The sequence below is a fragment of the Balaenoptera musculus genome, chromosome 13 (assembly GCF_009873245.2).
Source record: "Balaenoptera musculus isolate JJ_BM4_2016_0621 chromosome 13, mBalMus1.pri.v3, whole genome shotgun sequence".
Lineage (NCBI taxonomy): Eukaryota > Metazoa > Chordata > Mammalia > Artiodactyla > Balaenopteridae > Balaenoptera > Balaenoptera musculus.
The window spans coordinates 66,371,230-66,397,610 of record NC_045797.1 but is presented as its reverse complement, the minus strand read 5'-3'; the positions used below and the strand labels follow the sequence as shown (position 1 = coordinate 66,397,610).

At 48.7% G+C, this 26,381-nt stretch overlaps 1 protein-coding gene across 2 annotated transcripts; it reads left to right on the top strand.

Annotated features, from left to right (window-relative positions):
* Positions 1-345: 345 nt before the first annotated feature.
* LBH (LBH regulator of WNT signaling pathway) lies at positions 346-26,381 on the top strand. Of its 2 annotated transcripts, none has more exons than XM_036873559.1 (3): positions 346-580; positions 3,173-3,275; positions 23,737-26,381. In XM_036873559.1, the coding sequence occupies exons 1-3, from the start codon at positions 555-557 to the stop codon at positions 23,923-23,925; spliced, it is 318 nt and encodes a 105-aa protein (XP_036729454.1). In that variant the 5' UTR covers positions 346-554; the 3' UTR covers positions 23,926-26,381. The 2 variants fall into 2 exon arrangements, with proteins under 2 accessions (XP_036729454.1, XP_036729453.1); XM_036873558.1 differs by lacking the exon at positions 346-580 and adding an exon at positions 956-1,489.

Below are 26,381 nucleotides of genomic sequence, written 5' to 3'. Positions count from 1 at the left end.
GGAGAGAGGCGCGGGGCGCCAATGCCCGCGGGATTGTAGGTCTGAAGTAGCGTTGACATTGAACTCCGGTCCCCTTGCGTGCGTGTGTGTGCGCGCGCGCATGGCCACGCGCGTGTTTCCGTGTGTGAGTCGTGGGGTGGGGGCCGGGCTAGAAGCTGCAGCAAACCACTGCCCTCGGGGAGCAGAGCTGAGCGCGCCCCCGAGCCGCCGCCAGCGGGAGCTGCGAGCGCCGAAGCCATTCATGATTTTGGTGACGTTATTCCAGGAGTGGGCGAGGGGGGGCGGGGCCTCCTGGAGCCGAGCCCCGCCCCCGCCCCTATAAATACGGCTTCCTGGGCTCTTTGTGGGGCCGCGAGCTCGGTGGAGAACCGAGAGCTCCGACTGCTTTGCTGACGCTGCTGGCAGTGGGGCTGTCTCCGGGAGGCGGACCGGCGAACGCCCAGTGCCCACACTCGGCAGCCTGCCGCGCCTGTCTGCGCCCGTGACATCCTTACCCGAGACGCAGTGACCGTGTTTAAATCACAAGGGCGTGGGTCAGGCTCCCCTAGGACTTCATGTCTGTATATTTCCCCATTCACTGGTGAGTATCCTGCGCCCTCGGCGGGCATCCGTCTCGCGCCCGTGGCTGCGGGGCCCGGGCGCCTGCTCGTGTCTGCTCGGTGCGAGGGCAGCAGGCGGCGCGGGCGCCGGGCACTAACCCGCCGCCCAAGCCAGTGCAGGAGTCAACGTCAAGGTTGCAAAGGTGGGGGTGGGGAGGTGGCGCTGAGAGCATCCAGACAAAGGAAGTGAACTCGAAGCCCTCACTTAAGTGACGGCTGGGAGGGTGTGTGTACGGCCGTAGTGGGGTCGGGGGAGAACCAGGGGTCACGGCTGAACCCGGCTAATAAAAGCCCCTTTGCGGAGGGCTGCAGGAGGCGCGCGCCCTGCCTGGCGTAGGGGGCTCCTGCTCTCCCCGGGCCCCTCCCCTTTTCCTTTTTGTTTGCATGCAAGTCTTGGCGTCGAGGCCGGCGGCAGCGGGGCTGAGCTGGTGCAGCGGCGGCGTTTGCAGAGCTCCGAGGGGTGAGGGAAAACGCTCTCCCCACACGTAACCCGACTGAAGCCACAGGCAGCAGCACAGTCCCTCGCTGCACCCTCTCGATCCCTTTTCTCTCCATAGCCCCTAAACCCGATGCGCCTTTATGGGGGCCCGGGTTGGGGAGGAGCCGCCCTCACCGGGCCCGCCGGGAAGGAGCCCGGGCCGGGTGGGGGGAGGCGGAGGTTTGCACCCGACCGGGGATCGGGACTGGGAGGGATGCGCCCCGGGCGCCCGCCTCGTTGAAGAGCGAGGCCCCCGGCCGCTGGGACTTGCGCACCGGCTGCTGCTTCCTTCCTGCGCTGGGGAAGAGGAAGAGCTGTCGGGGGGCGAGCGCTGGCGGCCTGGAGCTCGCTCCCAGGTGCGGGCGCGGAGAGCCCGGCCCCGCAGGCTCCAGCTTCGCGCAGTCCTGCTCAGGTCAGAAACCGGAAAGTTCATGCTTCTTGCTTCAACTTTTCGGCCCCGCGCCACAGCCGGGAGCGAGGAGCGAACGCCCGGACACCAGGCTAAGAGCCTGGCGAGAGCCCGGTGGGCGCTCTTCTGGCCCATTACTTTGGGGGTGGGCAGTAGCCTCTCCATAACCCAGGGGGAAACTGAGTTTGGAGTCCTGGCTCCTGACCTTAAACTTGCCCGGAAGCCTAGTACCTTCTTTTAGTCTCCCCTCCCCCAACCCAGCCTGTCTCTGTTTAGAAAGGAGACTGAACTCTCAAAACAAAGTAAAAATTTCCTCACCCCGGAGGCTTGCGTACCTCTCTCCTCTGAGCGCTCCTTCCCTCCCACCTCCGGGTACCATATGGGTGAGACTTGGAAGGCCACTGGAGGCTGTGTGCCCCTGGCCACTCAAAACTTGCCAAGATGGGTGTTAAGACTCATCAGGGTTATTGTCGCCTGAGAGATTAAGGTTTGGTATTACTTTACAGTTGATTAGCATTTCATAGTTTGCAATGCTTCCCCCCCCCAGAGATTAGTCCTTTACCAAAACTGTGAGATATGCATTATTAGCATCATGGTAACAGACTAACAGTGCACCTGCAGCTGAGAGAGGTTATATGACCTGTTCAAGATCACACAGCACTTGAGTGGCATAGCTTGGACCAGAACCTATTGCTTCTGTTTCCAAATCCTGTGCCATTTCTACTCTATGTAGTAGCTGTAAAATGAAGAAGAGTTTGGTACCCCTGTTTCCTTAGATACTGTCTTTCAAAGGCCTACCCTACATTTTTTTTTTTTAACCACGTGTAAAGGCATGATGGTGAAAATATTGGCTGTTGTGTAGGGAGTACACTGACTTTGGTATGCGCTATTTGGCATTACACATTCGGGACCCTGTACATGCCCATGGCTTGTGTGAGGATAATGGAACATTTGTATCCTGCTTACAGAGTACAAAGCACTTTCACATGTCAGCCATTGGTGGGCCAGCTTGGCCCCTCTGGAAATTTCCTTTGCAGTCAGAGTCCGGGCATCCTTAAGGCTTTTAATCCAGGGGATGTTTTTCAAGCTGTGAGCTTGCAGCTGCTGTGGCTGGGGCTAGAGAAGGAGGTTGGATGGCAGATGTGAAGCTTTCAGAAAGCTGACCCCTTGGGGCTTTAAGTGGGACATTTTGCAAAAAGGAACACCAGAGAGACAGAGAGAAATTTAGGAAGGCAGCATTATTGAACTTGGTTTCTCTGAGGTTGACCTGTTATCATTATATAATAATAGTATTCAGTTCCCCTAGAGACGGGTTGAATTGGTTTTAATATAGATAGACGTCCTCAGCTACTTACTGGTTTTTTTTTTTTTTTTTCTAGTTCTGTCACTTAAAAGAAAATCCAGAGTCGCTCTGTGCCAGTAGGGACTAGTACAGGAGAGGAGGGAAGAGGAGGTTTGCCAGAGCGGTTTTCAGACAATGGGCTTTGTTGGTGGAGGTTGAGAGCCCTGATGCTCTAGGCTTGTAAGGTGCTTCCTCGGTGCATGAGCTCGTTTTTCAGCGAGTTCTGTTTTGAACACCTCTCATCCTGCTTCCAGGCAGTCCTCTAATTTAACAGCAGAAGGCACCGAGAGTAGGCATGTGAAAGTGCGTGTGTTTGTTGACTTTTGCTCTGGGTTTCTTGGCAGCCCTGACTATCTGAGATCGGCCGAGATGACTGAGGTGATGATGAACACCCCATCCATGGAGGAAATTGGCCTCAACCCCCGAAAGGATGGCCTTTCCTATCAGGTAAGTTCAGTACTGGCTTCCTTCTGGTTCCTTAGAGCCTAGTGTCTTTTGCTGGGGCTGGAGGCAGACTTGGTTCTGTGTCCCAGTGCTATTTGTAAGAGCTATGCGCCCTTGAGAAAGTCCCCTAATGCCAGTAAGCCTCGGTTTCTTCATCTGTAAAATGGGGCAACAATAGTCCTTACTTCACAGAATTGTGGTGAAGACTCAACATGATGAGATGACATGGATAAGGCATTCACAGTACCTGAGAGGCAGTAAGCGTTCAGAAAGCATGAGCTGATGTTATTAATTAGTCATCCTGGCTGCTGTGGACTCTCCCCTTCATGGTGGCAAAGGGGGAAGTGATAATGTGCAGTCAGTTCAGATCAGAACTTCCCTCCCCACCCAAGCCTTGGGCAGTAGCAACATTGCTGTGAGGGGCAGCTTATGGGGAAGGGTAGTCTGGTGGAGGCATTCCTGTGTCAAATGCTGCTTTCTTCCTCTGGTTGATGGTTGACCAACTGATTCCAACAGGGTTAATGTTCAAACTACTTAGAGTTGAAGAGACCTTTCCCAGAAGGGTAGCTCTCTCAGGGATGTTATTGCCAGGATCCAGCATAGAGGTTATGCTGTGTGGTGGATCCAGAATATATAAGGACCAAAAAAGTGGTCTAAGTAACACCTTCAGATTCTCAGCCCAGTGCTCTTTCTGGCCTGCCATTCGCTTTCCACTGCCCACAGCCCGCTGCAGAGACCTCCAGATAGCGCCGAGGCAGTGAACTGTTTTCAGATTTCCAAGAAGAGTGCCTACGTTATTACCTTCAGGGGAGGAAAGAGTCTGTTCTTAAGGGAAGATCTCGGAGCTAGGGAAATTGTGTAGGATGGCTGGCCGGGGAAGATGAATGAAGTGTGATGGGCTCATTCAGCAGATATTAACTGAATGTGGCTATGGGCCATGCACTTTACAAATGTTACTCATTCACTCTTGACTGTGGGCACTGAGATGGGAATTATTGTTCTGTTTCACAGATGAGGAAACAGGGTCAGACTGAGTGGATGACTTGGGTCTCGAACTCCAAAACCTTGCTTTTCTGATGTATCATGTGTCTGTGCCTTGGGGTTGGCTCTTGGCTAGAATCTAGACTTGCTCTGCCTTAGAACCATTCCAGGGGCATTTGTTTTGTGAAGGAAGAGAAAATAGAAAGCTGGGTGGGTGTGATGGAGGAGGGGTGATCAAAGAGAGCTGAGATGAAAGCTGAGGTTGGGTAAGGTAATTTGGCAGGTGACAGCAAGAGTCATCTCAGACACACTTGGGAGGTTAGAGAAGGCCCCTTTGTTGTGTGTCAGAATGGCCAAGCCCCTTTTGCTGGCTGGAAATAAGTATTCAGGTAGCCTGAGGGGATTCAGAGGGAGGGGGGGAAATACCCTTTCCTGGTTGGTTTTGTACCTTCCACCCTCGGAGTGGGCCTGAGAGAGACAATTGAAAGCCCCACAGCCTGTGGGAGGGTAGAAGTTTCCTCACCTACCAGCCGGGGTGTTTTTGGATACCAGTTTCCAAGCCACTGAATCAGACTGAATCTCTTTGTGGTTACAGGTGAGGTGTTTTTTGTTTTGTTTTGCTTTTTTGTTTTTTCAGTTCTGGGTTTTAGATTTCCATCACAAAACCTTTCCAGACACAGTCATCAGTATGTCTGTGTGTGCTTTTTGATATTCTCCTTTTGAACGTGTTCCAGGATAAAGGGCCAGGTCCTACAGGGCAGTTTTCTTGACCTTCAGGTCATTCCGCTGGATCTGAGGGTAAGAGCAGGTGATGACCCAGGAAGCGGCTGCAGTGCTGGGTGAGGACAGCTGAATTGGGGTTGCCATGGCAGGAGGAAAATAAAATCGCCTCTGGGTTCCTAAGATAACTCGATGCTGCCTAAGAAAAGGGCCCTCAAATCTTCCTTTGTGGTGCTAGACTTAGGGCCCAGTTTTCACAGCCTCTCAGGAAATCTGCCCTGCTACCTGAGTGGGGACTACTGCACAGTTCCAAAATATCTTACCTGGAACTTCAAAGCACTCTGTCACAAGATTTCAGAAAGGTCTTCTGGTTGCCTGGTGAAGAGAAAGGGGAGAGGTGGTTATCGTCAAGCAAGCAGTATTTATTGGACACTTGCTATATGTAACATGCTATGCTGGGCATTGTAGGAAGGGTCCAGGGCTCACGTGGGAAACTAGTACGTACATAACTGGAACACAGGCCATCTGGTGGAGCAATACGAAAGCTACAGTCAATCCAGGGATGTGTGGTAATCTAAAGGCTTGGGAGAAGGAGGTCAGACTGGGGCTGGGCCTTGAAAGAGGCTTTGAGAGGACACTTCCATCTCTAATTTTGTTGAACCTTCAGATACCCCTTGGTTTGCCCCTGTTTCAGCCAGGCGCAGGGCTGTGCAGCCAACTGGTCTGCCAATTGTCATGAGACCGGTATTTTCTGGGCCCACTCAAAGCCAGTGCCATCCAATTAAACACATTCCCACCAGAGCTCTGGGGATTGGCTGGGGCTGCACTTGGCTGGAGCCTGTCCATTGTACATGCTCAGGCTAGGCTTGGCTCTGGGGGCAGGAGATCTTTGAACTCTGTTCTTGGCATTCCTCCTGAGGGTAATAATAGTACATGGCTTTTACTGTGACCTGCTTTTCCAAGGAACTAAAAGTGGGAAGGAGACATCAATCCCAACTTGGCAGTTGAAATAGAATCTCAGACTTGTGGTTTGACCTTGAAACAAGGTCATAAAATAAATAGGCACTGTGGAATTTGTCAGTTGTTCCCCCACCTTCCAGACCTGCCCAGAAGGAAGCTTTCCTGATTTCTCTGCCCCAGATGTGACCTCCTTCTTCTCCAGCACCTGTGGCATTTGTGCTTAAATGATGCTGCCGTGGTCCTGCCTGACCTTCTCCCTGCCCATGTGTCCGAGGGCAGGGGATGACTTATTCCCTCTTTGTGCCCATCAGCCGTCACCCCTCCTGCAGCCCTCCCCAACCCAAGGTGCCTGCTGGCTCTGGGCCTTCACAGAGCAGGTGCTAAGTGGATGGTGGTGCTTTCAGTTAAATTGAGTCTGTTGGTTCTGAAGCTGCCCACCTTCACTTCTGCCTTAGAATTTTTAAAGGGCCTCCTCAGGCTCAGACAGATGTCTTTTTATCTCCTGAAAGATTCGGGTAAGCCCGTCTCTTGTGCTTAGGGAGTTAGCAAGTATAAAAATCCACAGAGCCGGTGCCTTGTTTTGTCTTTAACATTTACTTGGAGAGTCAATTCAGTATGTGCAGTGCACGGCCGCTCTCTCACTTGGCATGAATTATGACACCCCGCGGGGTGGGTGAGTAAATGGTTACTAGAAAGTCGAGGACATGTTGGGCGGGATGGGAGTGGCGGGCAGCTCACAGGGCTGAGTGGGAGGGTCTCCATGAGGACATTTCTGCCCCTGCTGGCTGCAGCTCCCTCCCCACACTGCATCTGTCAGCCTCCTGTTCTCCAGCCCCTGGGACGGGAACGTCTGCGCCTAGTGCCTTCTTCCTTTCCCTGATTCGGGGGAGCAGGTCAGTGGCTGCCTTGCCGGCTCCCCCATCCCAGGTCCAGGGACCCTAAGAATGTGGCATTTCGGAATGCCTCTCTGACTGGGTCTCCTTCCGTGCTGGGCCTGAGTTGGCCTGGAGGAGGGACCTGGGCATTTGCCTGTGGACACTGATGCTGCCACCACCCAAGGGCTGTGCGTTCTGGCCTTGCTGCCTAGCTTCCCCCAGCACAGTTTGCTGAGGCTTTTGCAGTTCTATCCCCCTTGCTAAGTTCTAGACAGAGATATGGCTCTTCAGTTTTCACTTAAGACTGTCCCGTTTAAAGCAACTGGACCAAGATCTGATAACTTTTATCCTTCCCAAGGCCCTTTAAATTCCTCTCTGATCAGCATGCATGTCCCTCCCTGGTCACCTTTTGTATTCCTCTTGCTGTTCTTGGTCTCATACTCCTACCATTTGACGTCCACGCACCAGTCAGATGAGGGGAGCCAGGGAGGATGCGCTGGAAGCCAGAGGCGCTAATTCTACATGTACCGCAGTGCCCCGTGTTCTGGGCCTTCCCTAAGAGCTTCCCTGCATCTTCCCCTGCATTTCCCAAGACAGGAGGGAGGGATATCCTGGCGTTTTATAGGATAGGGAGGAGGGACAGTGGTGGGTGACCTTCTCCTGCCACAGCCCTGACGTTTGCTTCCTGCAGTCTGAGCCTCGCTTTTAGCTCTGCATTAGGACAGGTCTAATGCACTGTGCTGGCTGAGAATAGCTCCTCCCCAGACAGGAACTCTCTGCTTCTTCCATCTCCAAGGCCCAACAATAGACGACTCCTTTATCTCTCCCTCCTCGCTCTTTATCAGAAGCAGCAACTCCTCTCTCAAAGAACAGTCTCAGTTGAACCTCTAAAGTCAGGTAGCAGTTCAGAAACACTTTCTCTTCACTCACCTCTCCGCTGAGCCTTTCTTTATGAGACCCCCGAGGCTGGCTCTCCTTGCTCCCACCCGTGTAAATGCAGGTGTTGAAATCAGCGATGGGCTGGGGTTCTTGCGCGTGTCTCTGTTCCGCCTCCCTCTAACCCCCGCTCACAAGGCCACTCCAGGCATAAGTCATCACCTCCCTTTGTCTCCTCCTCCTGGTGCCCTTGTCTCGTTGGTTACTCCCAGCTGTGGTACCCCACATGTTCTCAAGAGTTTTGGAGGCCCAGCTGGGCAGGCGCACAGAAGTCCCATGGTCACCAGGAAAACATCTTTCACATCAGACTTAAAAAGCCTCAGTTGTCCCTGAAGAGACATAAAGCTAAAATTCCAAAGCACTTGGCAGGAGATGTCCCCCCGTGGACACGACATGCTCCTGGAATCCCAGGGAGTTTTCTTTTTCCTATCCCTACCCTGTCCACCCTGCTCCCTGCTTGGGTACAATTCATAAGAACATGATGAGGCAAACAGGCAGTTAGGGCCACAAGGTTCAGAAGCACAAGGAGTTCATTTCTTTGGGTGGCGTTGGGCCTGTGTCTGAACGTGCTGCCTCTTTTTGAGTCAGTGCCCAGGTCACGTCAGTTTCAGGTCACGTCTACTTTGTATGAGGGATCCAGCACCTCCCTTCAGTGCCCAAGACCTTGACACAAACATGGTGTTCAGTGTTTTGGAATGCCCCTGGGTGAGGGCCTGCAGAGGGCTGGAATTGTTCCCATGGGGTTCCTCCCCAACACACACACTGTGGTCACAGCAGTGAGTCTGTAGCACTGCCAGGGAGAGAACAAGCTTGCTTCACTTCCCTAGCCAACGTGACACACACTGGAGCCATACAACCCGGCCTTCTCTCAAAGGGCCTGTGTTAGGCCTGAGGCCTCTCAAGCGGTGGTGTGTTCATCCCTCTCCAGAACCAGGGTCTGTGTCTTAGACGGCTCTTTGTTCCCACAATGCCGGGCACAGTGTCCTGCAAATAGTTGCTTAATGGATGCTGTATGATTGATTGGACCCTTCCTCTCTCCCTTTCCTGAACTGAGAATTATCCCTCCACCTTGGCTATCCCACGGCGTGGGTTTTTATAGAGTCAGCATTTTCTCTATGGTGACCCAGTCTCCCAGGTTGGATAGAGAGGAGGATTGTACCATTAGGGAAATGGATGAGTTTGGGTGGCGTATCTTGTGACTGGAGCCAAGAGCTATTCCTGGGTGTCTAGTGAATGTCCTGAAATGATCTCTCAGGCCCGAGTCCTGAAATAATCCTCGGAGGATGAAGACAGGCCCTCATTCACACGGGGCCCAGAGTTGCCGGGGCTTCGTTCCTTTGCAGTCTCATAGACCCTGCTCCCCCCTTGGCTGTCTCTCGCCTCGCCACCTGCCCTTCCCTCATCCCGGAGCCCAGCTCAGGAGGGTTCTTGATCAGTCAATCAACTCCTGTGTCTGCTCCCCACTCCTTGACTGGGAGAGGGCCCCTCGTTGCACAGACCTATCTTAGAAAAAAATTAATATTTGCCAAAAGTTTCTCCAGCCTTCTTTGACCTCAAGGGAAGTTTGGGAGGTCCCTCAGTCCCCTCACTGCTAGAATTAATTGCCTTACACTGTCAGAAGCCCCTTTTAGGTAAACTGTATAGAAGAGGCACCCAAGCATTTAGCTGAAGCGACATCGACTACTTGCAACTCGGCCAGTAATTGTACTGGAGCCAATGGGAAGGAAGGTTCCAGATCTCTCATCCAAAGGAGAACTGCCCTGAGCAAGGAGGGAAGTCACAAACCTCAGTCCAGGGGGGGTTGGTCTCTAGGTCTGACTTTCTCCTAACTTGAACCTGAAGGTGGTTCCCAGGCAGAATTAATTAGTATACCTTGAATTCATCTCCTGTCTTTACTTTGTAGAGCTTGAAACACATGTCCACCCTGGATTTGAGAGCATCCTTGGTTTTCTCAAATTCCTACCCATTTTCTCCAGACACAGCCCTATGTGTCAGTTCTAATTTATCAGCAGGTGAGCATTAGGCCGAGGTGTGTGGGCAGCCCCAGGCTCAGCCGCTGATCCCCATGGGACAGAGCCTGAGATGCCTACAGAGACACACACACACACACACACACACACACACACACTCGCATGCACTTACATGAACTCACACACACGTGCACACACACACACACACGACCAAAAGGGCAGACAGCAGAATGTTAATAGCAGTTGTTTTAGATCAGAGTGCTGTAGTTACAGGAAAATTTTCTTTTCCTTCCCCTTTTTTGAGTAACTTCATATTTTCACTGGCAAAGTATGTATTTTATTATTCTCATGCTTACTTTTCAAATTTTTAAAGTAACATAGGCCCATTATGGAATTTTTATTTTCTTCTTTAAACTTTTTTTTCCAGTCACCATAATCTCACCATGCATAAATCGCAACTGTTAACATTTTAGCATCTTTTCCATGGAACTTATATTTTTATATGGCCAAGATCACACAGGATTGTGTTCTGCTTTTTTACTTAATGGTATGTTAGTCATCAGCATCACATCATCATAACTTATCTTTTTTTTAAATAAATTAATTTATTCTATTTATTTTTAATTTCTTCTATTTATTTTTATTTTTGGCTGAGTTGGGGCTTCGTTGCTGTGCACGGGCTTTTCTCTAGGTGCGGCGAGCGGGGGCTACTCTTCGTTGCGGTGCGGGGGCTTCCAATTGTGGTGGCTTCTCTTGTTGCGGAGCACGGGCTCTAGGCGCACGGGCCTCAGTAGTTGTGGCACATGGGCTCAGTAGTTCTGGTTCGCGGGCTGTAGAGCGCGGTCTCAGTAGTTGTGGCACACGGGCTTAGTTGTTCCGCGGCATGTGGGATGTTCCTGGACCAGGGCTCGAACCCGTGTCCCCTGCATTGGCAGACGGATTCTTAACCACTGCACCACCAGGGAAGCCCACAATTTATCTTAAAAATGCTTCAAAGCCAGCATTTTAATAACTGCACAATGTTATAAAGTTACAACGTGATTTTTTCACCATTCTCCAATTGTTGAATTATTTTTTAATTGTATATATTTTTCTCTTATAAATAATTTGATAATTTATATATAATTTTATATATAAATCTTTGTCCACAGTTTATACTATTTCCTTAGAGTCTTAGGAATAGAATTTCTGAGTCAAAAGGTGTAAGAGAGTGTGTGTGCATGTGTGTGTGTGTGTGTGTGTGTTATAATTGAAGGTGATATTAATTACTTTTAGAAATTTAGGAAAATACAGAGAAGTACAAAGGAAATTTTCAATGCCCATATTCCTATCACTGAAATATTTTAGTATGTTTACTTCCAGTATTTTATATGCATTTTTATTAAAAAAATAAAATTGAGGTAAAACTGTATGTGCCAGAGTGAATCTTTTTTCACTTTGTATACTATTGTGACTATGTTCCTGTCATTTTGTTTTCTTTGTAAAATGGCATTTCATTTTGTTATGTACCACTTATTGCTGAATATTTAGGTTGTGGCATATTTTGTTCTTACAGAGAACACTGCTTTGAATATCATTTTACACAAATCTCTGCGCAGGTCTGATTTGTTTCCTCAGAATAAATTCCTGGAAGTAGAATTGCTGAATCAAAGAGATTCAACATCATTAAGCCTCTTGATTATATATTACCTTAATAACAGAAGACAAATAAAAGAGTTTATCATAGTATAAGCTCCCAGCATTGAAAGCTCTAGCAAATAGAATCTCAGGGTTGTAAAATCTATACCAATGGGATGATGGAGGAGCTTTGTGGAGAGAGTCAGAGAGGTGTTTGGTTACTTTAAAGTGTTTGGGAGATGTTGTACATCTTCCCCTAGTTTGTTAATTGCTTATTTAGAGCAGAGATGATAACAGTTAATGATGTTTAGGCGCCATTTAGCCGGCATTGCAAATTAGCCAGCGACGTTCTTGTCCCATAGTGGGTATGTTGACATGCTCTGTGGATTACAAATGTATATGAGTTGGCAATTCCCCTACTTATCTCCTTTATTCTGTTAATGACATTGGAGCACCGTGTGACCTTGAGGAAGACCAGGGTAGTTGCCTTGGCTTGGATACCCACGAAGGTTGAACAGAGGCACGTTTAGTCCCCTGAACCATCTTGGTTTTCCTGGGTTTCCAGGTCTGGCTCATGGAATGGTCATGGTTTAGAAATATTGCTTCCCTGGAATCAGGGATAAACTGGGCTCTTAGAAGTAGATCTGAACATAATGGAAGTCTTGGGCCAGTGTTCAAGGGCCTTCCACCCAATACCACTGCAAGACTCCAGGTTCTTTGCAACAGGTAAACAGCCTAGGCCAATGTTCCAGTAGAGTCCACATATGCCTGGTGGTTTACAAAGTTAATTTAGGTGTTGCACAGACAGACTTTGAAAATGTTAGTGCATTTTATGGTTATTACCTATGACAAGTAATACTACTTTTCCATTTATGTAGTTATAGAATTTTATTTTTTTAAAAAATGTTTTAAACAAGTGAGGAAAGAAAAAATATAATTGAGCCATAGTGTGTATGTGGACGGGAAAGCATAACCATGGTGGTGCCTGACTTCCTGTGACTGGCGTCACTGTTGTTACCATGAAGGAATTTTTTTTCTTCGAGAGTTGAATCTGTCCTCTTGGACGGAAGCATTCTTAAAGATAAGCTAATACTAAATTATGACTTCTGTATTTCTTTGGTCATTTGCCCCCTTGGATATAGCAGTTAAAGCCATATCAGAAACGTTCTTGGCTGTTTTCCTTGGCACCCTAATATTGGAGGTTTTAATGCCAAATTACTTCTTAAGCAGGTTCTATGTATACACCCCTTCATGTTTTAACAACGTGTTAAAACCAGAGGACAGCTGCCCCTGAGGTTCACAGAAACTTTCAAGGGATACGACAGCAGAGAGAATTTTGGAGAAATCAATTTCCATGTCTTTGGCTTCCTTCTGTTGCTTTTCTAAAATTGTGTTTCCTGAAGACAGGCTTCACCAGTTTCCTTTTCCTACCTTTCCTATCAAGTTGCCCTCCACCCCCTTTGTAAGAGGACCTGCTTCTCACCTACGTGAATCTTTTAAGGTGCCTTCCCAGGGTATAGAAACCTTAGGAGAATCGAACAAATGGACCATTTAAAAATGTTACTGTCTAAGAAGCTTCATAAATCCCACCTATCTATAAAAAAACCAGTGAAAAATTACCTCTGTGTTTAATAATTATTTGTGGTATGTTTATTGATTACTTATATACTAATAGCTGCAATAAGCGAATCAAGAATTTTATTTTTTTAACTAACAAGCCTTAGGGTCATGGGACATAAAAACATTAAAAGCCAATTTACAAATACATCTTTTTTTAAAAAAAATATTTATTTATTTATTTATTTATTTATGGCTGTGTTGGGTCTTCGTTTCTGTGCGAGGGCTTTCTCCAGTTTGCGGCAAGTGGGGGCCACTCTTCATCGCGGTGCGCGGGCCTGTCATTATCGCGGCCTCACTTGTTGTGGAGCACAGGCTCCAGACGCGCAGGCTCAGTAATTGTGGCTCACGGGCCTAGTTGCTCCGCGGCATGTGGGATCTTCCCAGACCAGGGCTCGAACACGTGTCCCCTGCATTGGCAGGCAGATTCTCAACCACTGCACCACCAGGGAAGCCCCACAAATACATCTTTTTATTGCAGAGAAGCATGAAAAAAGCTAATGACTAAAAACTTTCAAACATGAAAATACATTAAGATAAAATTCTATGGAGCAGTAGAATGGAAATACATTTTCAAGTAGAGAAAGGAATAAGATTTGACTTACGAGCTTGTTTATGCGTTTTTAAAATAGGTGATGGTAGATATCAAATTGCTATGGTGTTTATAAGCCATTGAGTACTTATTTAAAAGAGTGGCATAAAAGTTTATTTTAAAATGGTAATATTTATAATATAGCAGAAGTTTTAGGTGTTGGTTTTAAAAGGTGTGAAAGGAGACAGTTTTTCAAAATTCTTTCAATTCTTTCAAAATTCTTTCAAGATTCTTTCAGTCTCCAAGTTTGGAGATCGTGGATATAGATATTTTCCTTGGGATCAAAACTGAGATACTGTAGCATCGCAGAGTGGGAGGGTACCTTTGAGACTGGGCCAGTCTCTATCAGATGTGGGAATGCACTCTACAGTAGCGTGGCATTGGGTCACTTACGTGTTCTTTGGACACTGCCAGTGATACGGAGCTCAGAACCTTTCAGCGCAGCGGGATTATGGAGTATGAATCTGGATAACTGGTTTCTAATCTTGGCTTTGCTACTGTCTATGTCATTTCAGGCGACTCCCAGCATCTCTTTGGGCCTTGCCTTCCCCATCTGTAATGGAGAGAGTTCTATCATTTTTGTTAGAAGTTGTATAATGCGGTGAAATCCTCCATCTGATCTTAGATAGGCCCCCTGGAGTTAAAAAAAATTTGCTCTCTCTTAGACTTCATGTCACCCTTTTAAATATTTGAAGGTACCTCTTATGTTCCCCTCAAATCTTTTCCAGTTTTAAAACATATTATCCTGCAACCTTGACTTATGGAGTCATCTTTGTGAAGGTATTTTTTCTCCAGGCCATTGGCTCTCAAATTTTTAAATCTCAGTCCCTTTTACTTTTTAAAAAATTATTTAGGACCCCTAGAGATATTTGTTTATGTGGGTTATATCTTTTGATATTAAAACAGTTTAACATTTTTATTATTTATTAATTCCTTTAAAATGACAATAAAACCATTACATGTTAATATAAGTAATGATTTTTAATAAAAATAAATATATTTTCCAAAACACAAAAAAAAGTTCAGCACAAAGAAAGGTTTCACATTTTTGCAAATCTGTTTGATATCTGGCTTAATAGAAGACAGCTAGAATCTCACATCTGCTTCTGCTTCCTATCTGTTGTGATCGGTGTTGGTTGAAGTACATGAAGAAAATCTGGCCTATGCAGATATGTACTTAGAAAAGGGAGAAATATTTTAGTAGCCTTTTCATATATTTTTCTTTGGTATTTTGGCAAAACTCAGTAAGTGGTAGTTTCTTAAAGGTTAGTGGTAATGTGGAATCTGAAACCTTATCAATGAACTTTCTGTACTCTTACATTAAAATTCATTAGCCTATCTTGCACTTTGAACGAATCTTTTACCCATGCTTGGTTTCATAACATGCTGTACTGATCATTTGGAAAATATGGGTTCGCTGAGTTATGCAGATCTTCCAAAGTTAACACATTTTGTTACATAATGTCAAAAAAATCACATTAGTTAATATCTCCACTGGTCTCATCAGAAATTCTTCGACTGATAGGAAACTGTCAAGATTATGGTGGCTGATACAAGTTTTCCAAAATTCTAATTTTTGCTTGAGACCTCAGTTTTTATCATTGGTAACAAATACCATCAGTCATTTTCTTTGAAATATCAGGCTCATTTTCTTTGAAATATCAGGCTCAGGTCTGCCAAATACCCAAGTCTGAATAACCATGGTTATTGGTCAGTCATTCTTTCAACTAAAAATGGTGTCCCATGGAAAAAGCGGCTAGTTCAGCTCGCAACTCAATCCCATAAATGCTTTTCTGCGAGACAACCATTGTGCTCTGATGTGCACCAGAAGTGTTGTATGCCGACTTTGCATTTCATCACAGAGTATATTAAAACAACATGTACTTAACAGTCAATATTTAATAAAAATTAATCTTTACTGCTTCATCAAGGACATGAAGTTTTTTTTTTTAATTGCGAGTGGGAGGTGGTGAAGAATACAATGTCTACCAGCACAGTTTGCTGCTGCCGCCATCATTAATTCTTGCTCAGGTGCCAGCAAATTCACCCACCGTTGCTTTTTATACCATTAGTGCAAGTATCAACACAGGAAAAACGGCAAATAACATCTTAGTATTACTAAGAAAATATTTTAACTCCATGGACACTCTGTCCCTGAAAGGAGCTCAGGGATTAAGCTTTGAGAACCACTGCTCTAGACTGAACAGAATGTGTCTGATCAGACGCCAGCTGGGCATCACCTCCCTGTTAGCGCAGATGGTGTAGATGGCCTCCATGAGATTAGCGGACCTCTAGGAACATAGCCCTGTTTGCTTCAATGTTTTCACATCAATACTGCAGTTGCGATCAACTATGATCTCCAGGCCTCTTTTACTGGACCTACTATCAAGCAAGGCTTCCTGTTGGAGAGGGGAAGAAAAGTTTTTAACTTAAAGAAAGATACAAACTAGCTGATGACCTCACTTTGGGAAAAGGTGAGTTGGAGGTGATGGATGTCATCCAAGTGGAGACTTTCACAGATAGTGGAAAGGGCAGTGAAGCCGTGGATTGGGGAATCCTCAGCCTAAGGTGGACAGTGGAAGCCAGGAAGCTGCCTGAGTCCAGAGAAAAGCCTAGGGTGACACCAAGTCCAGGGAGGGCACAGGGAAGGTGGGGTTAGACAGGTCAGGTGAACCTGAGTAGGGTCATGAGAATCAGGAGAGAGCGTAGATCTTGAAGCAGGCTGGCCTGGTAGTGTGCTGCAGAGGTCGTGGTGACTGAAGGCCAAGCAGGGCCCTGGGGCTGGGCTGTAAGCAAGTCCTCAGAGAATTGCGAGTGGTTTCCATCCAGCGATGGTTTTGGAAGCCATGTAGTAGGGGAACCCCAGACAAGAAGAGAATGGGAGGCTATGGGACCAGGCTAAATGTTCAAGATTTTTGTCTCCAAAACAAAGAATGAGGGAATGGTTGGAAATGGCAGCCCTGTCAGTCTGGGCTTTCTGAGAGAGGGTGTGTGGCTGTGGGACACCTGGGTGACACCAGCAAGAGAGAGAGAGAGAGACGCCATCCCCCAAGGCCCAGAGATGACTGGGAAGCATGTCTTCTTTTCAAAGGGCAATTATGAGATAGTCAGGGGGGATATTTGGATGGGGGTGTTTGAAATCATCCTATGCCAGATAGCTGCAGTGTTTTCTTACCACCCTGGAGAACTTTGAGAGATGTTCTGTAACATTACAAAAGCCCCATCAGCTCGCTGGGCCCGAATTATCTGCAGCAATTAGTGCTAATTAATTGGAATTTGGAACTCAGAACTTGCAGGATGGGTGTGTGTTGGAGAGATGTTTATGAAAGATGGTGTTTATCTAGAGGATTTCCTTTTCTTTTAAGTTTCAAGGCTGGAGGCTTAAGCATCTTTAATCCAAAGGAAGGAGATAACAGTTGTTATAAAGCCCCAAATCTCTGCTCAAGTCTCCTGTAGGATTAGAGACACCAGAGAAGTGTAGGAGAGGGTGAGGTGGATAGTCTGTAACCCCAGTCCAGGGGAGATTTGAGTGATGTGAGTCTCAGGGATGGAGAATGAGGTCATTAGCATCCGAGTGGAGATGGGAGAATGTTCTTCCCCATCCCCTGAGTCCAGGCAGTAGCCACTCTGCCCCTTTGCTATAATTCTTTCTGTTCTTGCCGCCACATTTCACTTTGAAAAGTCAATAAAATGCAAATAATAATGATGATGATAAAATAGCAGGAGGCAAGGATTTCAAAGAACATATTTCTTGCCTTCACGTATTGTTAGGGGACAAAAAGCAGGGTGTACTTTTCTTTTGAATTAGCTGCCCCTCATTCACTCGGCCTTCGGCAGAGCAGGATGCTGGTAGAGATCTGCCCATTGTTATAAACCAGCCCTTCCTAGGAACGAATAAACACACAAGGCCAATCCATTGTTATTCTCCAGGAAAAATAAGAAACCCAGGCGGCAGGCCCCTAGAGTAGGCTGGGGGAAGGAGGGGGGATGCGTAATGGGGAGACTTACGCTGCAGGGGCTTCCACTGAAAGGCCAGGATCTGGACAAGGCAGTGGCTTCCATTCCAGCTGGCCTAACCCATGCCCTGGGAAAAGAGAGGTACTGTAGGGGAAGTGATGAACCATTTGTCCAAAGAACCTGGCCTAGACTTTGTGAGCACAAGCCCAGGAGTACTGCTGATTTCCTCCTGTCCCAAGCCACAGCTACAGACGTTCCAGTGCCTTACTGTAAATGCTCCCTGGGGACCCCCGCTTTACCTAATAAGAACCATCATTAGGAATTTAAAGTTTATAGAACATGTTCAGACATACCTGTATTTAATTCTCTCCAAAGCCCTATAAGATGGGAATTAGTAGTAATCCCAATTTATAAATGAGGAAAGGAGGGCGATGGGCGTCCCCATCTTTGAGCCTGTTGGGTTCCGTGCTGGCACTCAACCTGAAGCATCATGTAATCCTTTCAACAATACTGTAGAGTGGAAATTCCTTCCTCATTTTACTCAGGAGGCAGGTGAGGCTCAGAGAAGTTAAAACGATTGACCCCAGTCATAGAGATAATAAAGCATGGGGACAAGGGAAAAGCCAGATCTTTCAGACTCCTGGTCTACCTGCGGGAGTGGTGATTTTCCATCACAGGTTTGAGGTTGATTTCTACCCCCTCCTCTGGAACCAGAGAGGGGAGAGACACACTGTGTGGTTTTGGATGCTGAGGCAGATCCCTCTTGGGGCCTTGGAGAGCCACCTGGTTATTCATCGCAGGCCCTCTGTCCCACCTGCCTTCTCCCCCCCACCCCAACATGCCTCTTTCCTCTGTTCCACCCCAGCAAAGAGGAGCAGGATGGCCAAGCTCCCTGGGTCTCAGCTTGCAGAACTGGTAATTAGCCCTTTGTATCTAGTTAACCACCTTTCATCTCCTCTACCTGCTGGTGTCCGCTTTCCCTATTAGCATATCTCAGCTCTTTGCCGAGCCCTCCACCTTCTTTGTGGCCAGCTCGGGTTGTTTGTCAGGGTTGATGGCTGAGGGATGCATGCACACAGGGGAGGGCTGCTCCAACCAGAGTCGCTCACATTTTCCATCCTAGGTGCCAGGCATCTCTCTCCTCTCCCACCCCAGAGGCAGTCAGGTTTAGGTCACCTGGCTTAGAGGCAGACAGTCGATAGCTAGGCCCCCAAATTTCGGGCCTTTGGAGCCCTGGTATCACCTTTCAGTTCCCCTCCATGGGTGAAACGGGAGCCGACTGACCGGCGACTTTTATACTTTCAACAAAAGCCTGCTGACTAATTCCTCATCTCCAGGAGCTCACCTTCAACCCCAGACTTCTCTGCTCTGAGGCCTCTCATGTCGGTCTATTAGCCAAACATCCTGAGCTTTCCTGGACAGTCCTGCTTTCACTGTCCTCATATTTATCTATTTATTTGTGTAGCTATTTCAATTTATATTAACTTTACATATTTCATATAAATTTATATTAATAAAAATGAAAGGGAATTAAAAATTTTAGCCTCAAGTGCTTAAGAGACACATGTGGCTGGTGTTTACCATTGGACAGTGCAGATAGAAAATATTTCCATTATTGCGGAAAGTTCTGTTGGACAGCTCTGATCTACAGGCAGAAATTCCGGTATATTGGCATCCAAACTACATCTCACAGACCGTTTCTTCTTAGAAGGTCCTAAAGCTCCTTTGACCTTTTTTTTTTAAATTTATTTTGTTTATTTAGTTTTGGCTGCGTCGGGTCTTCCTTGCTGCATGTGGGCTTTCTTTAGTTGCGGTGAGCGGGGGCTACTCTTTGTTGCAATACGTGGGCTTCTCATTGCTGTGGCTTCTCTTGTTGCGGAGCCTAGACTCTAGGCACGCGGACTTCAGTAGTTGTGGCACATGGGTTCAGTAGTTGTGGTTCGCGAGCTCTAGAGCACAGGCTCAGTAGTTGTGGCACACGGGCTTAGTTGCTCCACAGCTTGTGGGATCTTCCCGGACCAGGGCTCAAACCCGTGTCCCCTGCATTGGCAGGTGTATTCTTAAAACCACTGTGCCACCAGGGAAGCCCCTCCTTTGACCTTTTGAGTGAACTCATTTGAGTTCCCAAAATGTCAGATCCTGTTGGGATTGGAGGCCACCTGGCAAAGGATGCCTTTGAAGAAGTGTCCCCTATAAAATTGACCATGACCAAGTTTGAATGCCTGCTGTTCCCCACAGTGGGACATGCGGGACCCGGGATGTTCTTGGTGCATGTGATCTCCAAGATGTCATTTGCAAAGGAGGGAACTTGGTGTCTATTAGTTTCATCCAAGCCATCAGCCCTGGCAGCCGAGTGTAACAGCTGGTCGTGGAGTCCAGTGTTGGTGGACAGAGGAAGGGGCAGGGCTGAGAGAATCACAGCTGGGAGGGATGCTTCGTGATCTGTCCTGCCCTGGAGGGTGAGGGTGGGAAATGCCTCTCAGAGCCTCCCCATCTTCCTTTCTGGACACCTTAGAGAGGAGCCTTTTGCTTCAGAGAGAAACGAAAAGGATTTTTTCCCCCTTCTCCAGTCCAAGGAGAAGGGGCGCTTTGGGGTAAGAGGTTTAACCAGAAGCAGTTTCTTTTTGGAACAGGGGCAGTGCTTTATTCCTGGCCAGTTCCTGCAGGCAAACAGCATGCCGGGCTGGCCTGCTGCCCCAACTCTACCTGTCATGTGCTTGGCAAGTCTGACTTGAGTCCTTTTTTCCACTGCCTTCCCCACCCCGTCAAATTGCCGTTGCAACCTCTCATTTTTCTGCTGCCTAGATGATTAAAAAGCATGACTTAGTGGAAAAATCTTGACCTCCTTGGGGTCAGCCTCTTAGGCAGCTGTCAGAGATAAGATTGTACTGGCAAAATACTCAGCTTTGCTTTGCAAGGCTTTCTGTCTGGATGTGAGGAAATGAGAAGCTGTTTGGTTCTGGGTGCGTTTTGTTTGTCTTTGGAGAGAGCTACAATTTTCAGAGGCATAAATTGGTATTTGATAATACAATATAATCTCTGATGGGAGGGTTAGATTATTATAGTGATTTTTTAAAATGTAATTAACAGGCTTTGTAAAAGAAAAAAAAGTTTTTTTTTCCATGGCGCCTGCTTTGAGCAATTCAGGGAGCAAAGTTCTCTGGCAAGTAAGCAGTATCAGAAGTTCAATGCTCAGACTTCCCCCAAGGACTTAAAAGACTTAATTGTGTGGCTCCCGGTATGAAAGGCATTGTTTGGAGTTATTTTAATTACTGTGTTAGTATTGCTGCCTCTTGCTTGGAGTTTGAAACTGCTGTTGGAGACTGCTCTCGTAGCCCTGTTGAAACTGCTCCAAAGAGGACATTCCAGTTTGAATTTAGCATACGTCGTCAAAGCATTTTATCATCTCTGTATTTGCCCAGGATTTGCACCCACCTAGTGAGACCAGAAGGCCACTTCACTTCTTAAAAAGAGAAACTGAGGCCCGGGCGTTTGAGAGGTCTTGGTTAGGGTTGTACAAGTGATGTCAAGGTTGATGTGGCTTGACGCTATGTGTTGTCAAATGAGCGCCTCATTCGAAGTCCTGTGGGTCTGAGTTTGGGTCCCCATTCAGCCGCTTCCTAGCTCTGTGGCCTTGAGTAAGTCACTTGCCCTCTCTGTGCTTCAGTTTCCTCATCTATAAATAGTGATCACACCACTGCATACTTCAGAGGATTATTGTGGAGACTGAGATTCTGCTCAGCAAATGTGCCTGGCATATCTTCCGTCATCAGCAGCATCCTTATTTGAACACTCTTCCCCCTGCTTTTAGTTGAAGACGCATTCCCAGCTTAGAACAAAATCATATGCCCTCCACCCTTGTTGTCCTCTTCCTCCTTCTGCTGGCCTTGCCGCTGCCTGTCTCTCTGGCTCTTCCTCAGCGTGGGCGGTCATAGTTAGGAGCCGGCGCCACCTCTCTCAGCCAGGGAGTCACAGCGTAGGCCCAGCCCTGGGCTTGAGGCCAGAGGGTAGAGGCAGGGGCCCAGGGCTGTCTTGGGCCAGGTGTCCATCCCCTCTTGCTATTTCGCAGCTCTATCCTTGAAGATTTAGAACAACTGTTTGGACTGGGCAGCTCATCTTCTGGACCTAGCTGCCCAGATGGTCATCCTGGGGCCTGAACTGCCAAATGGGCCATTAAAGCCTAGGGTCTTGCCCACCCTCCCTGGTCAGTTTTCTGTGAAGTGGGCATGTTGACCCAGTGGCGTCCATTCATCGTTCAAAAGGCACAGGTGCTGAAGACAGGAGATCGAGGTTTGAATCCTGGCTCTTCCTTGTGACCCTCAGAGCCCCAGGGTCTCTCTGCTCCTGGGCAGCGGGGGAGGGGGGGGAGGTGAGGCCTACCGGAGGTGACATCTGAAAAAGCTTTGTAAACTGTAGCATACTTTCCACTCGTGGGGTTCCCCTCACTCACGCCCAAAGGTTGTGCTCGGAAGGGCACCTGTGTCCTCACCCACAGCAGGGGGCTCCGGCTCCCCAGAAGAGAAGTGAGGAGGGGCCCAAGTAAGCCACTTGACCTTCTCCCTGCTCGGCATGTGGGTCTGTGCGCAGAGCCCAGGCCAGAGGCAGACCTGCAGGGCTGGCTGCGTCAGGAAGAGAAAGCCCGCAGGGGGCGTCATCTTTCCCCGTGCCTCCCTTCACCCCACTAGCCTAGCCCCTCCCTGCCTTGTTTTCCTCCTGGCCGCCATTACGATACTGTTTATAAGCCTCGTTAAGTCTTTAATGATGCCTGGTTGTGCAGCTGGCTTAAGACTTAATCCCCCAGCAATAGGGCTTTATTGGGTAAATGGTTAATAATCACTCGTCTGCAGGGATTGGGGAGGTTGTGTTGAGGCCCCTGATTCCCGGAAGCCCCATGTGGCCCCTGACATGGTCAGGGACTTGATGGGGACAGCACAGCGTGGGGCTAGGTGCAGTAAGATTGGGTACCCTCGTAACACCCCAGAAGTTGGGAAGGCCTGAGTTTCTAGGAGAGCACTTCTACTACCTCCAAGGAACAGAGCCAGGCACGGGGAACCCCCGGGACCTCTTCAAATGTGTGTCTCCACCCCCTCCAGGGTCTACTTTCCTTTCTTTTGCCATTAACAAGCTGTGTGACCCTGAGCAAGTCTCCTGACCCCTCTGGGCCTCAGTTTCCTTATCTATCAAATGGAGAGGTTGGAGGAGATGGCCTTGCAGGTGCCGTGTGATTCTGTGAGCCCCAGCGTCCCAGACAGTCTCCTCTCTCCGTCTCTCTGGCGTGTCCCCGAGGGCTGTGTGTGGCAAGAGGCCAGCAGCCCATCGGATTAAGTACTTAAGCTGCTGGGCAAAGAATTGGGTCAGCTGTAGTCACAGGGCAGTGTGCGCAAAGGGAATCCGCAGAGCCTGGATTTTATAGCCTGGTTTGGGGTTTCTCCCAGCTCTGGTCAGGACACACAGTAGGCATCAGAAAAAGGAACCTCGTTGACAGGACTCTGGAAAGAGAAGTAGACGCTTTCAGGTGTAGAGCCGTCAAGGAGCCAGGTGTTGTTTACAGGTGAAAAAATAGCCTGGGATTATGTTCCCACGTGTCTGTGTCTGGGGCCATGCCTTCAACCCTGATTTGACTTTGACTTTACAGCTACAGCGAGATCAGAACCCTTCTCCTTGAGGGGCACGTGGTATTGGCCACGGACTTGGGAGTCAAACAGACCTGGGTTTGATCCCATTCTACCACTGCTCGTTTCCAGGCTGAATGGTTTGGGCAACCTCCTTCTCCAGGAATCTCCTGGGATTCTTTCAGGTGGCGTGAGCAGCACGTATGTTTCTGCCTGACTGTGTTGGGTCCAAATTATATATGTAAAGTACCTGGTAGGTGCCAATAATTATCCTGGGAGGAATTTAATGTTATGGCACCTGTTGTATGCATTGTACTTCTAGAGTAAAATGCTTGCTGCAAATGGAGATGTGACTTACTGTGGACATGATTTTGAGTTCTTTTATCTGAAAACAAAACCGAAAAGTACAAACACAAATTTGGTGGCACTGCCATGAAAACTTTCAGCTTCAGGATTAGTCTGGGTTTCCTTTGTTGCCTCAGAGTTTGTTCCCTGGCTCCTGCCTGATGCTCTGCAGTATCCCACCTACTGCTCCCCAGTATCCCAAGGGCGTAGCACGGTCCCTGGTGTATAGCGGGGGCTCGGTCCTGCACGTGTACATGATGGGGTTCTCCACTTCTATTTCAGATCTTCCCTGACCCGTCAGACTTCGACCGCTGCTGCAAGCTGAAGGACCGTCTGCCCTCCATCGTGGTGGAGCCCACAGAGGGGGAGGTAGAGAGCGGGGAGCTCCGGTGGCCCCCCGAGGAGTTCTTGGTCCAGGAGGATGAGCAGGACAACTGTGAAGAGACACCGAACGAAGACAAGGAACAGTAGGGTCCACGCCGGCTCCCACAGGGTCACACCAGACAGCATCTGTACCCGAACTGTGTTCTTTCCCGCTACCATGGAAGGAGAGCATGAGCCACAATAGTTCTGAAAAAGTCAGATGATGGCTTCCGTTTTGCACCTGCAAATCACTGAGTTGGTTTTCTTTTCTTTTCTTTTCCTTTTTTGAGATGTCGGGCAGCGGAGCCCTCTGCGACAACACGCCAGACCTTTGAGAAAGGAAGCTGCTTAGAGCAGGGGTTGGGGGGTGCGGGGAGGTGGGCGTCTTGGAGATCTTTATCTGAACTCAAGCAGGCTGGGGGCAGCCGTGGGATTCCAGTGGGCTCTGGGGGTGGGGTGGGATGGGAGGATGTGCAAAGCTAGCAAGGAACGTCTGGGGCAAGAAAACAAACAGGAGATGAAAGAGAAAAGACACATTTTAAAGAAAACATTGAGCAGAGAAGTGCAGCCAGGAAGTACCTACCCAGCAAGCATTCGCTCTGGCTGCTGGGACATCAGACAACAAAGTCTTCATCTCTCTCTAGTTTTGCCCACTGCCAGCCTTTGTTTTAGTTTCGGGTGTGTTGGTCTGTAATGGGGAGGCAGGCAGAGGAGAGCAGTGGAGGCTGGCTACCTGCAAAGCCAGCTGGAGGTGATGCCGATGCCAGGAACGCCTCCCGTTTCCTTCTCCAGACCCTCCCCTCAGGCCCTAGCAGGTGCGCATGCCCCTGTAATCTGGAGGTTTTTAAAGAGGCCGCAATGTTGAGCGCTCCCCTGATTTATCCTTTTTGCCCCCCAACCCTTCTGGAAGTAGCGAGAGCCCTTCCCACCCTTGTTGGAGGGCCGATGTAGATGCTTGGACACCAAGGTCCATCCCCACCTGCTCCCCCCAGACTTGCTCTCCCTTTGGGCAGAGGCACAGAGTGGTGGGCTCCCCCAGGCTGGCCCTTCCTCCTCCTCACCTCCACCCTCCCAGCCCTGGCACAGCGGTCAGGCCGGGTGGCTGCCAGCCCTGCCGCAGATTCCAGCCAGCCTGGCCGGGCACAGCACCCATTCCCACGTGGGATTTTGGCCTCTTTTTCCGGTGGGAGCTGAGTGGCGCACGGAGGAGGCTTTTTCTGTTTCTGGTTGGGGAAGTGAGCTTTAACGCAGGTCCTGAGAGCTGGCAGGGCCTGGGAGTTTTAGGATGGCAGTGACGGGCTCTCATGCGGCAGCCTGGGGATTGAATTTGAAACTAAAGGGTGTCATGAGATCTTGGGCTTCTTCCGCGGTGTTCCTGGATGCAGGGGGGAGGACGGTGCGGTGAGGGAGCGTCATTCCTCCTCACCTCCCACCTGACCCCTGCAAGGGCAAGTTGCAAGAGAAGGCTAGCTTGGACTTAGAGCTTCTCGTCATAGTTAAGAACCATCTGGAGCTGCAAAGATTGCAGGACAAGCCCTTCAGACCATCTCTATCTCAGAGCAGGACTGTGCAGCCAAGAGGTGAGCTCAAGACCCTCCCTGGGGCTGAACTCCGCCAGCGGAGGCACCCACCATGTCTCCTCAGGGCTGCAGTCAGTCCAGCTTGATCCCAGTTGGGACATGCATGTAGAGTTGTACTTAATACCTCAAGGTTAGTGTGGCTCTGGAGAACGCTGGTGCAGGAGGACCAGCGTGTGCTGTTGTCACATCAACAGGACTTGGTCCTGGGAAGCCAACGCTCACCCCCTCACCCCTCTGCCCCCAACCTCCGTGTTGTCTGCTTGTGTTGCACACACCGATGGCAATAACTTCCTCCAGCACCTCGAGCAAGTGGGAGAGGCCTGCAGCCTGCCCTGCAAGGGGGCTCCTCGCTCTCGCTCTCCCTCTCCTTCTGTTTTGACTGCAGGGAGCCTTTCCCAGTTACCCTCACACCCCCGCAGCTGCAGCTCTCATCCCGTGCCTCCCTGTGTGGATGGGGTCTTGCCTTTGAAAATCCCATGTTTCTGTGTCCCCCTCTCATCTGCTCCCCTGTATCATCTGTCCTGGTCTTGCCGTCTGATGGGAACGTGCTTGTAAACTGCATAACAAATCTACTTTGTGTATATGTGTGTTTATGGGGGTGGTTTATTAGTTTTGCCGGTCGCTAGACCCCTTTGTACGGTCACGTGGAGTCTGAGCTGGCCAGGGGCTGACAGCTTAAGTCAGGACCCTCAGCGGCGAGCCTCTTGGGGCGACCCAGCTGCTCTTGGACAAGTGGCTGAGCTCCTGTCTGGCCTCCTCTTTTTTTTTTTAAGTAACTTGTGTGTATTTCTAACTGATGCTATTGAAACAAAACAAAAGAAAACAAAAAACCCCCTAGTATTTCAGTAAAAATGCCTGTTGTAAGATGAACCTCCTGTAACTTCTATCTGTTCTTTTTTGAGGCTCAGGGAGAAACTAGCATTTTTTTTTCCAAACTACTTTTTGTCACTGTGACAGTTGTAAATAAAGTTTGAAAATGCTTTC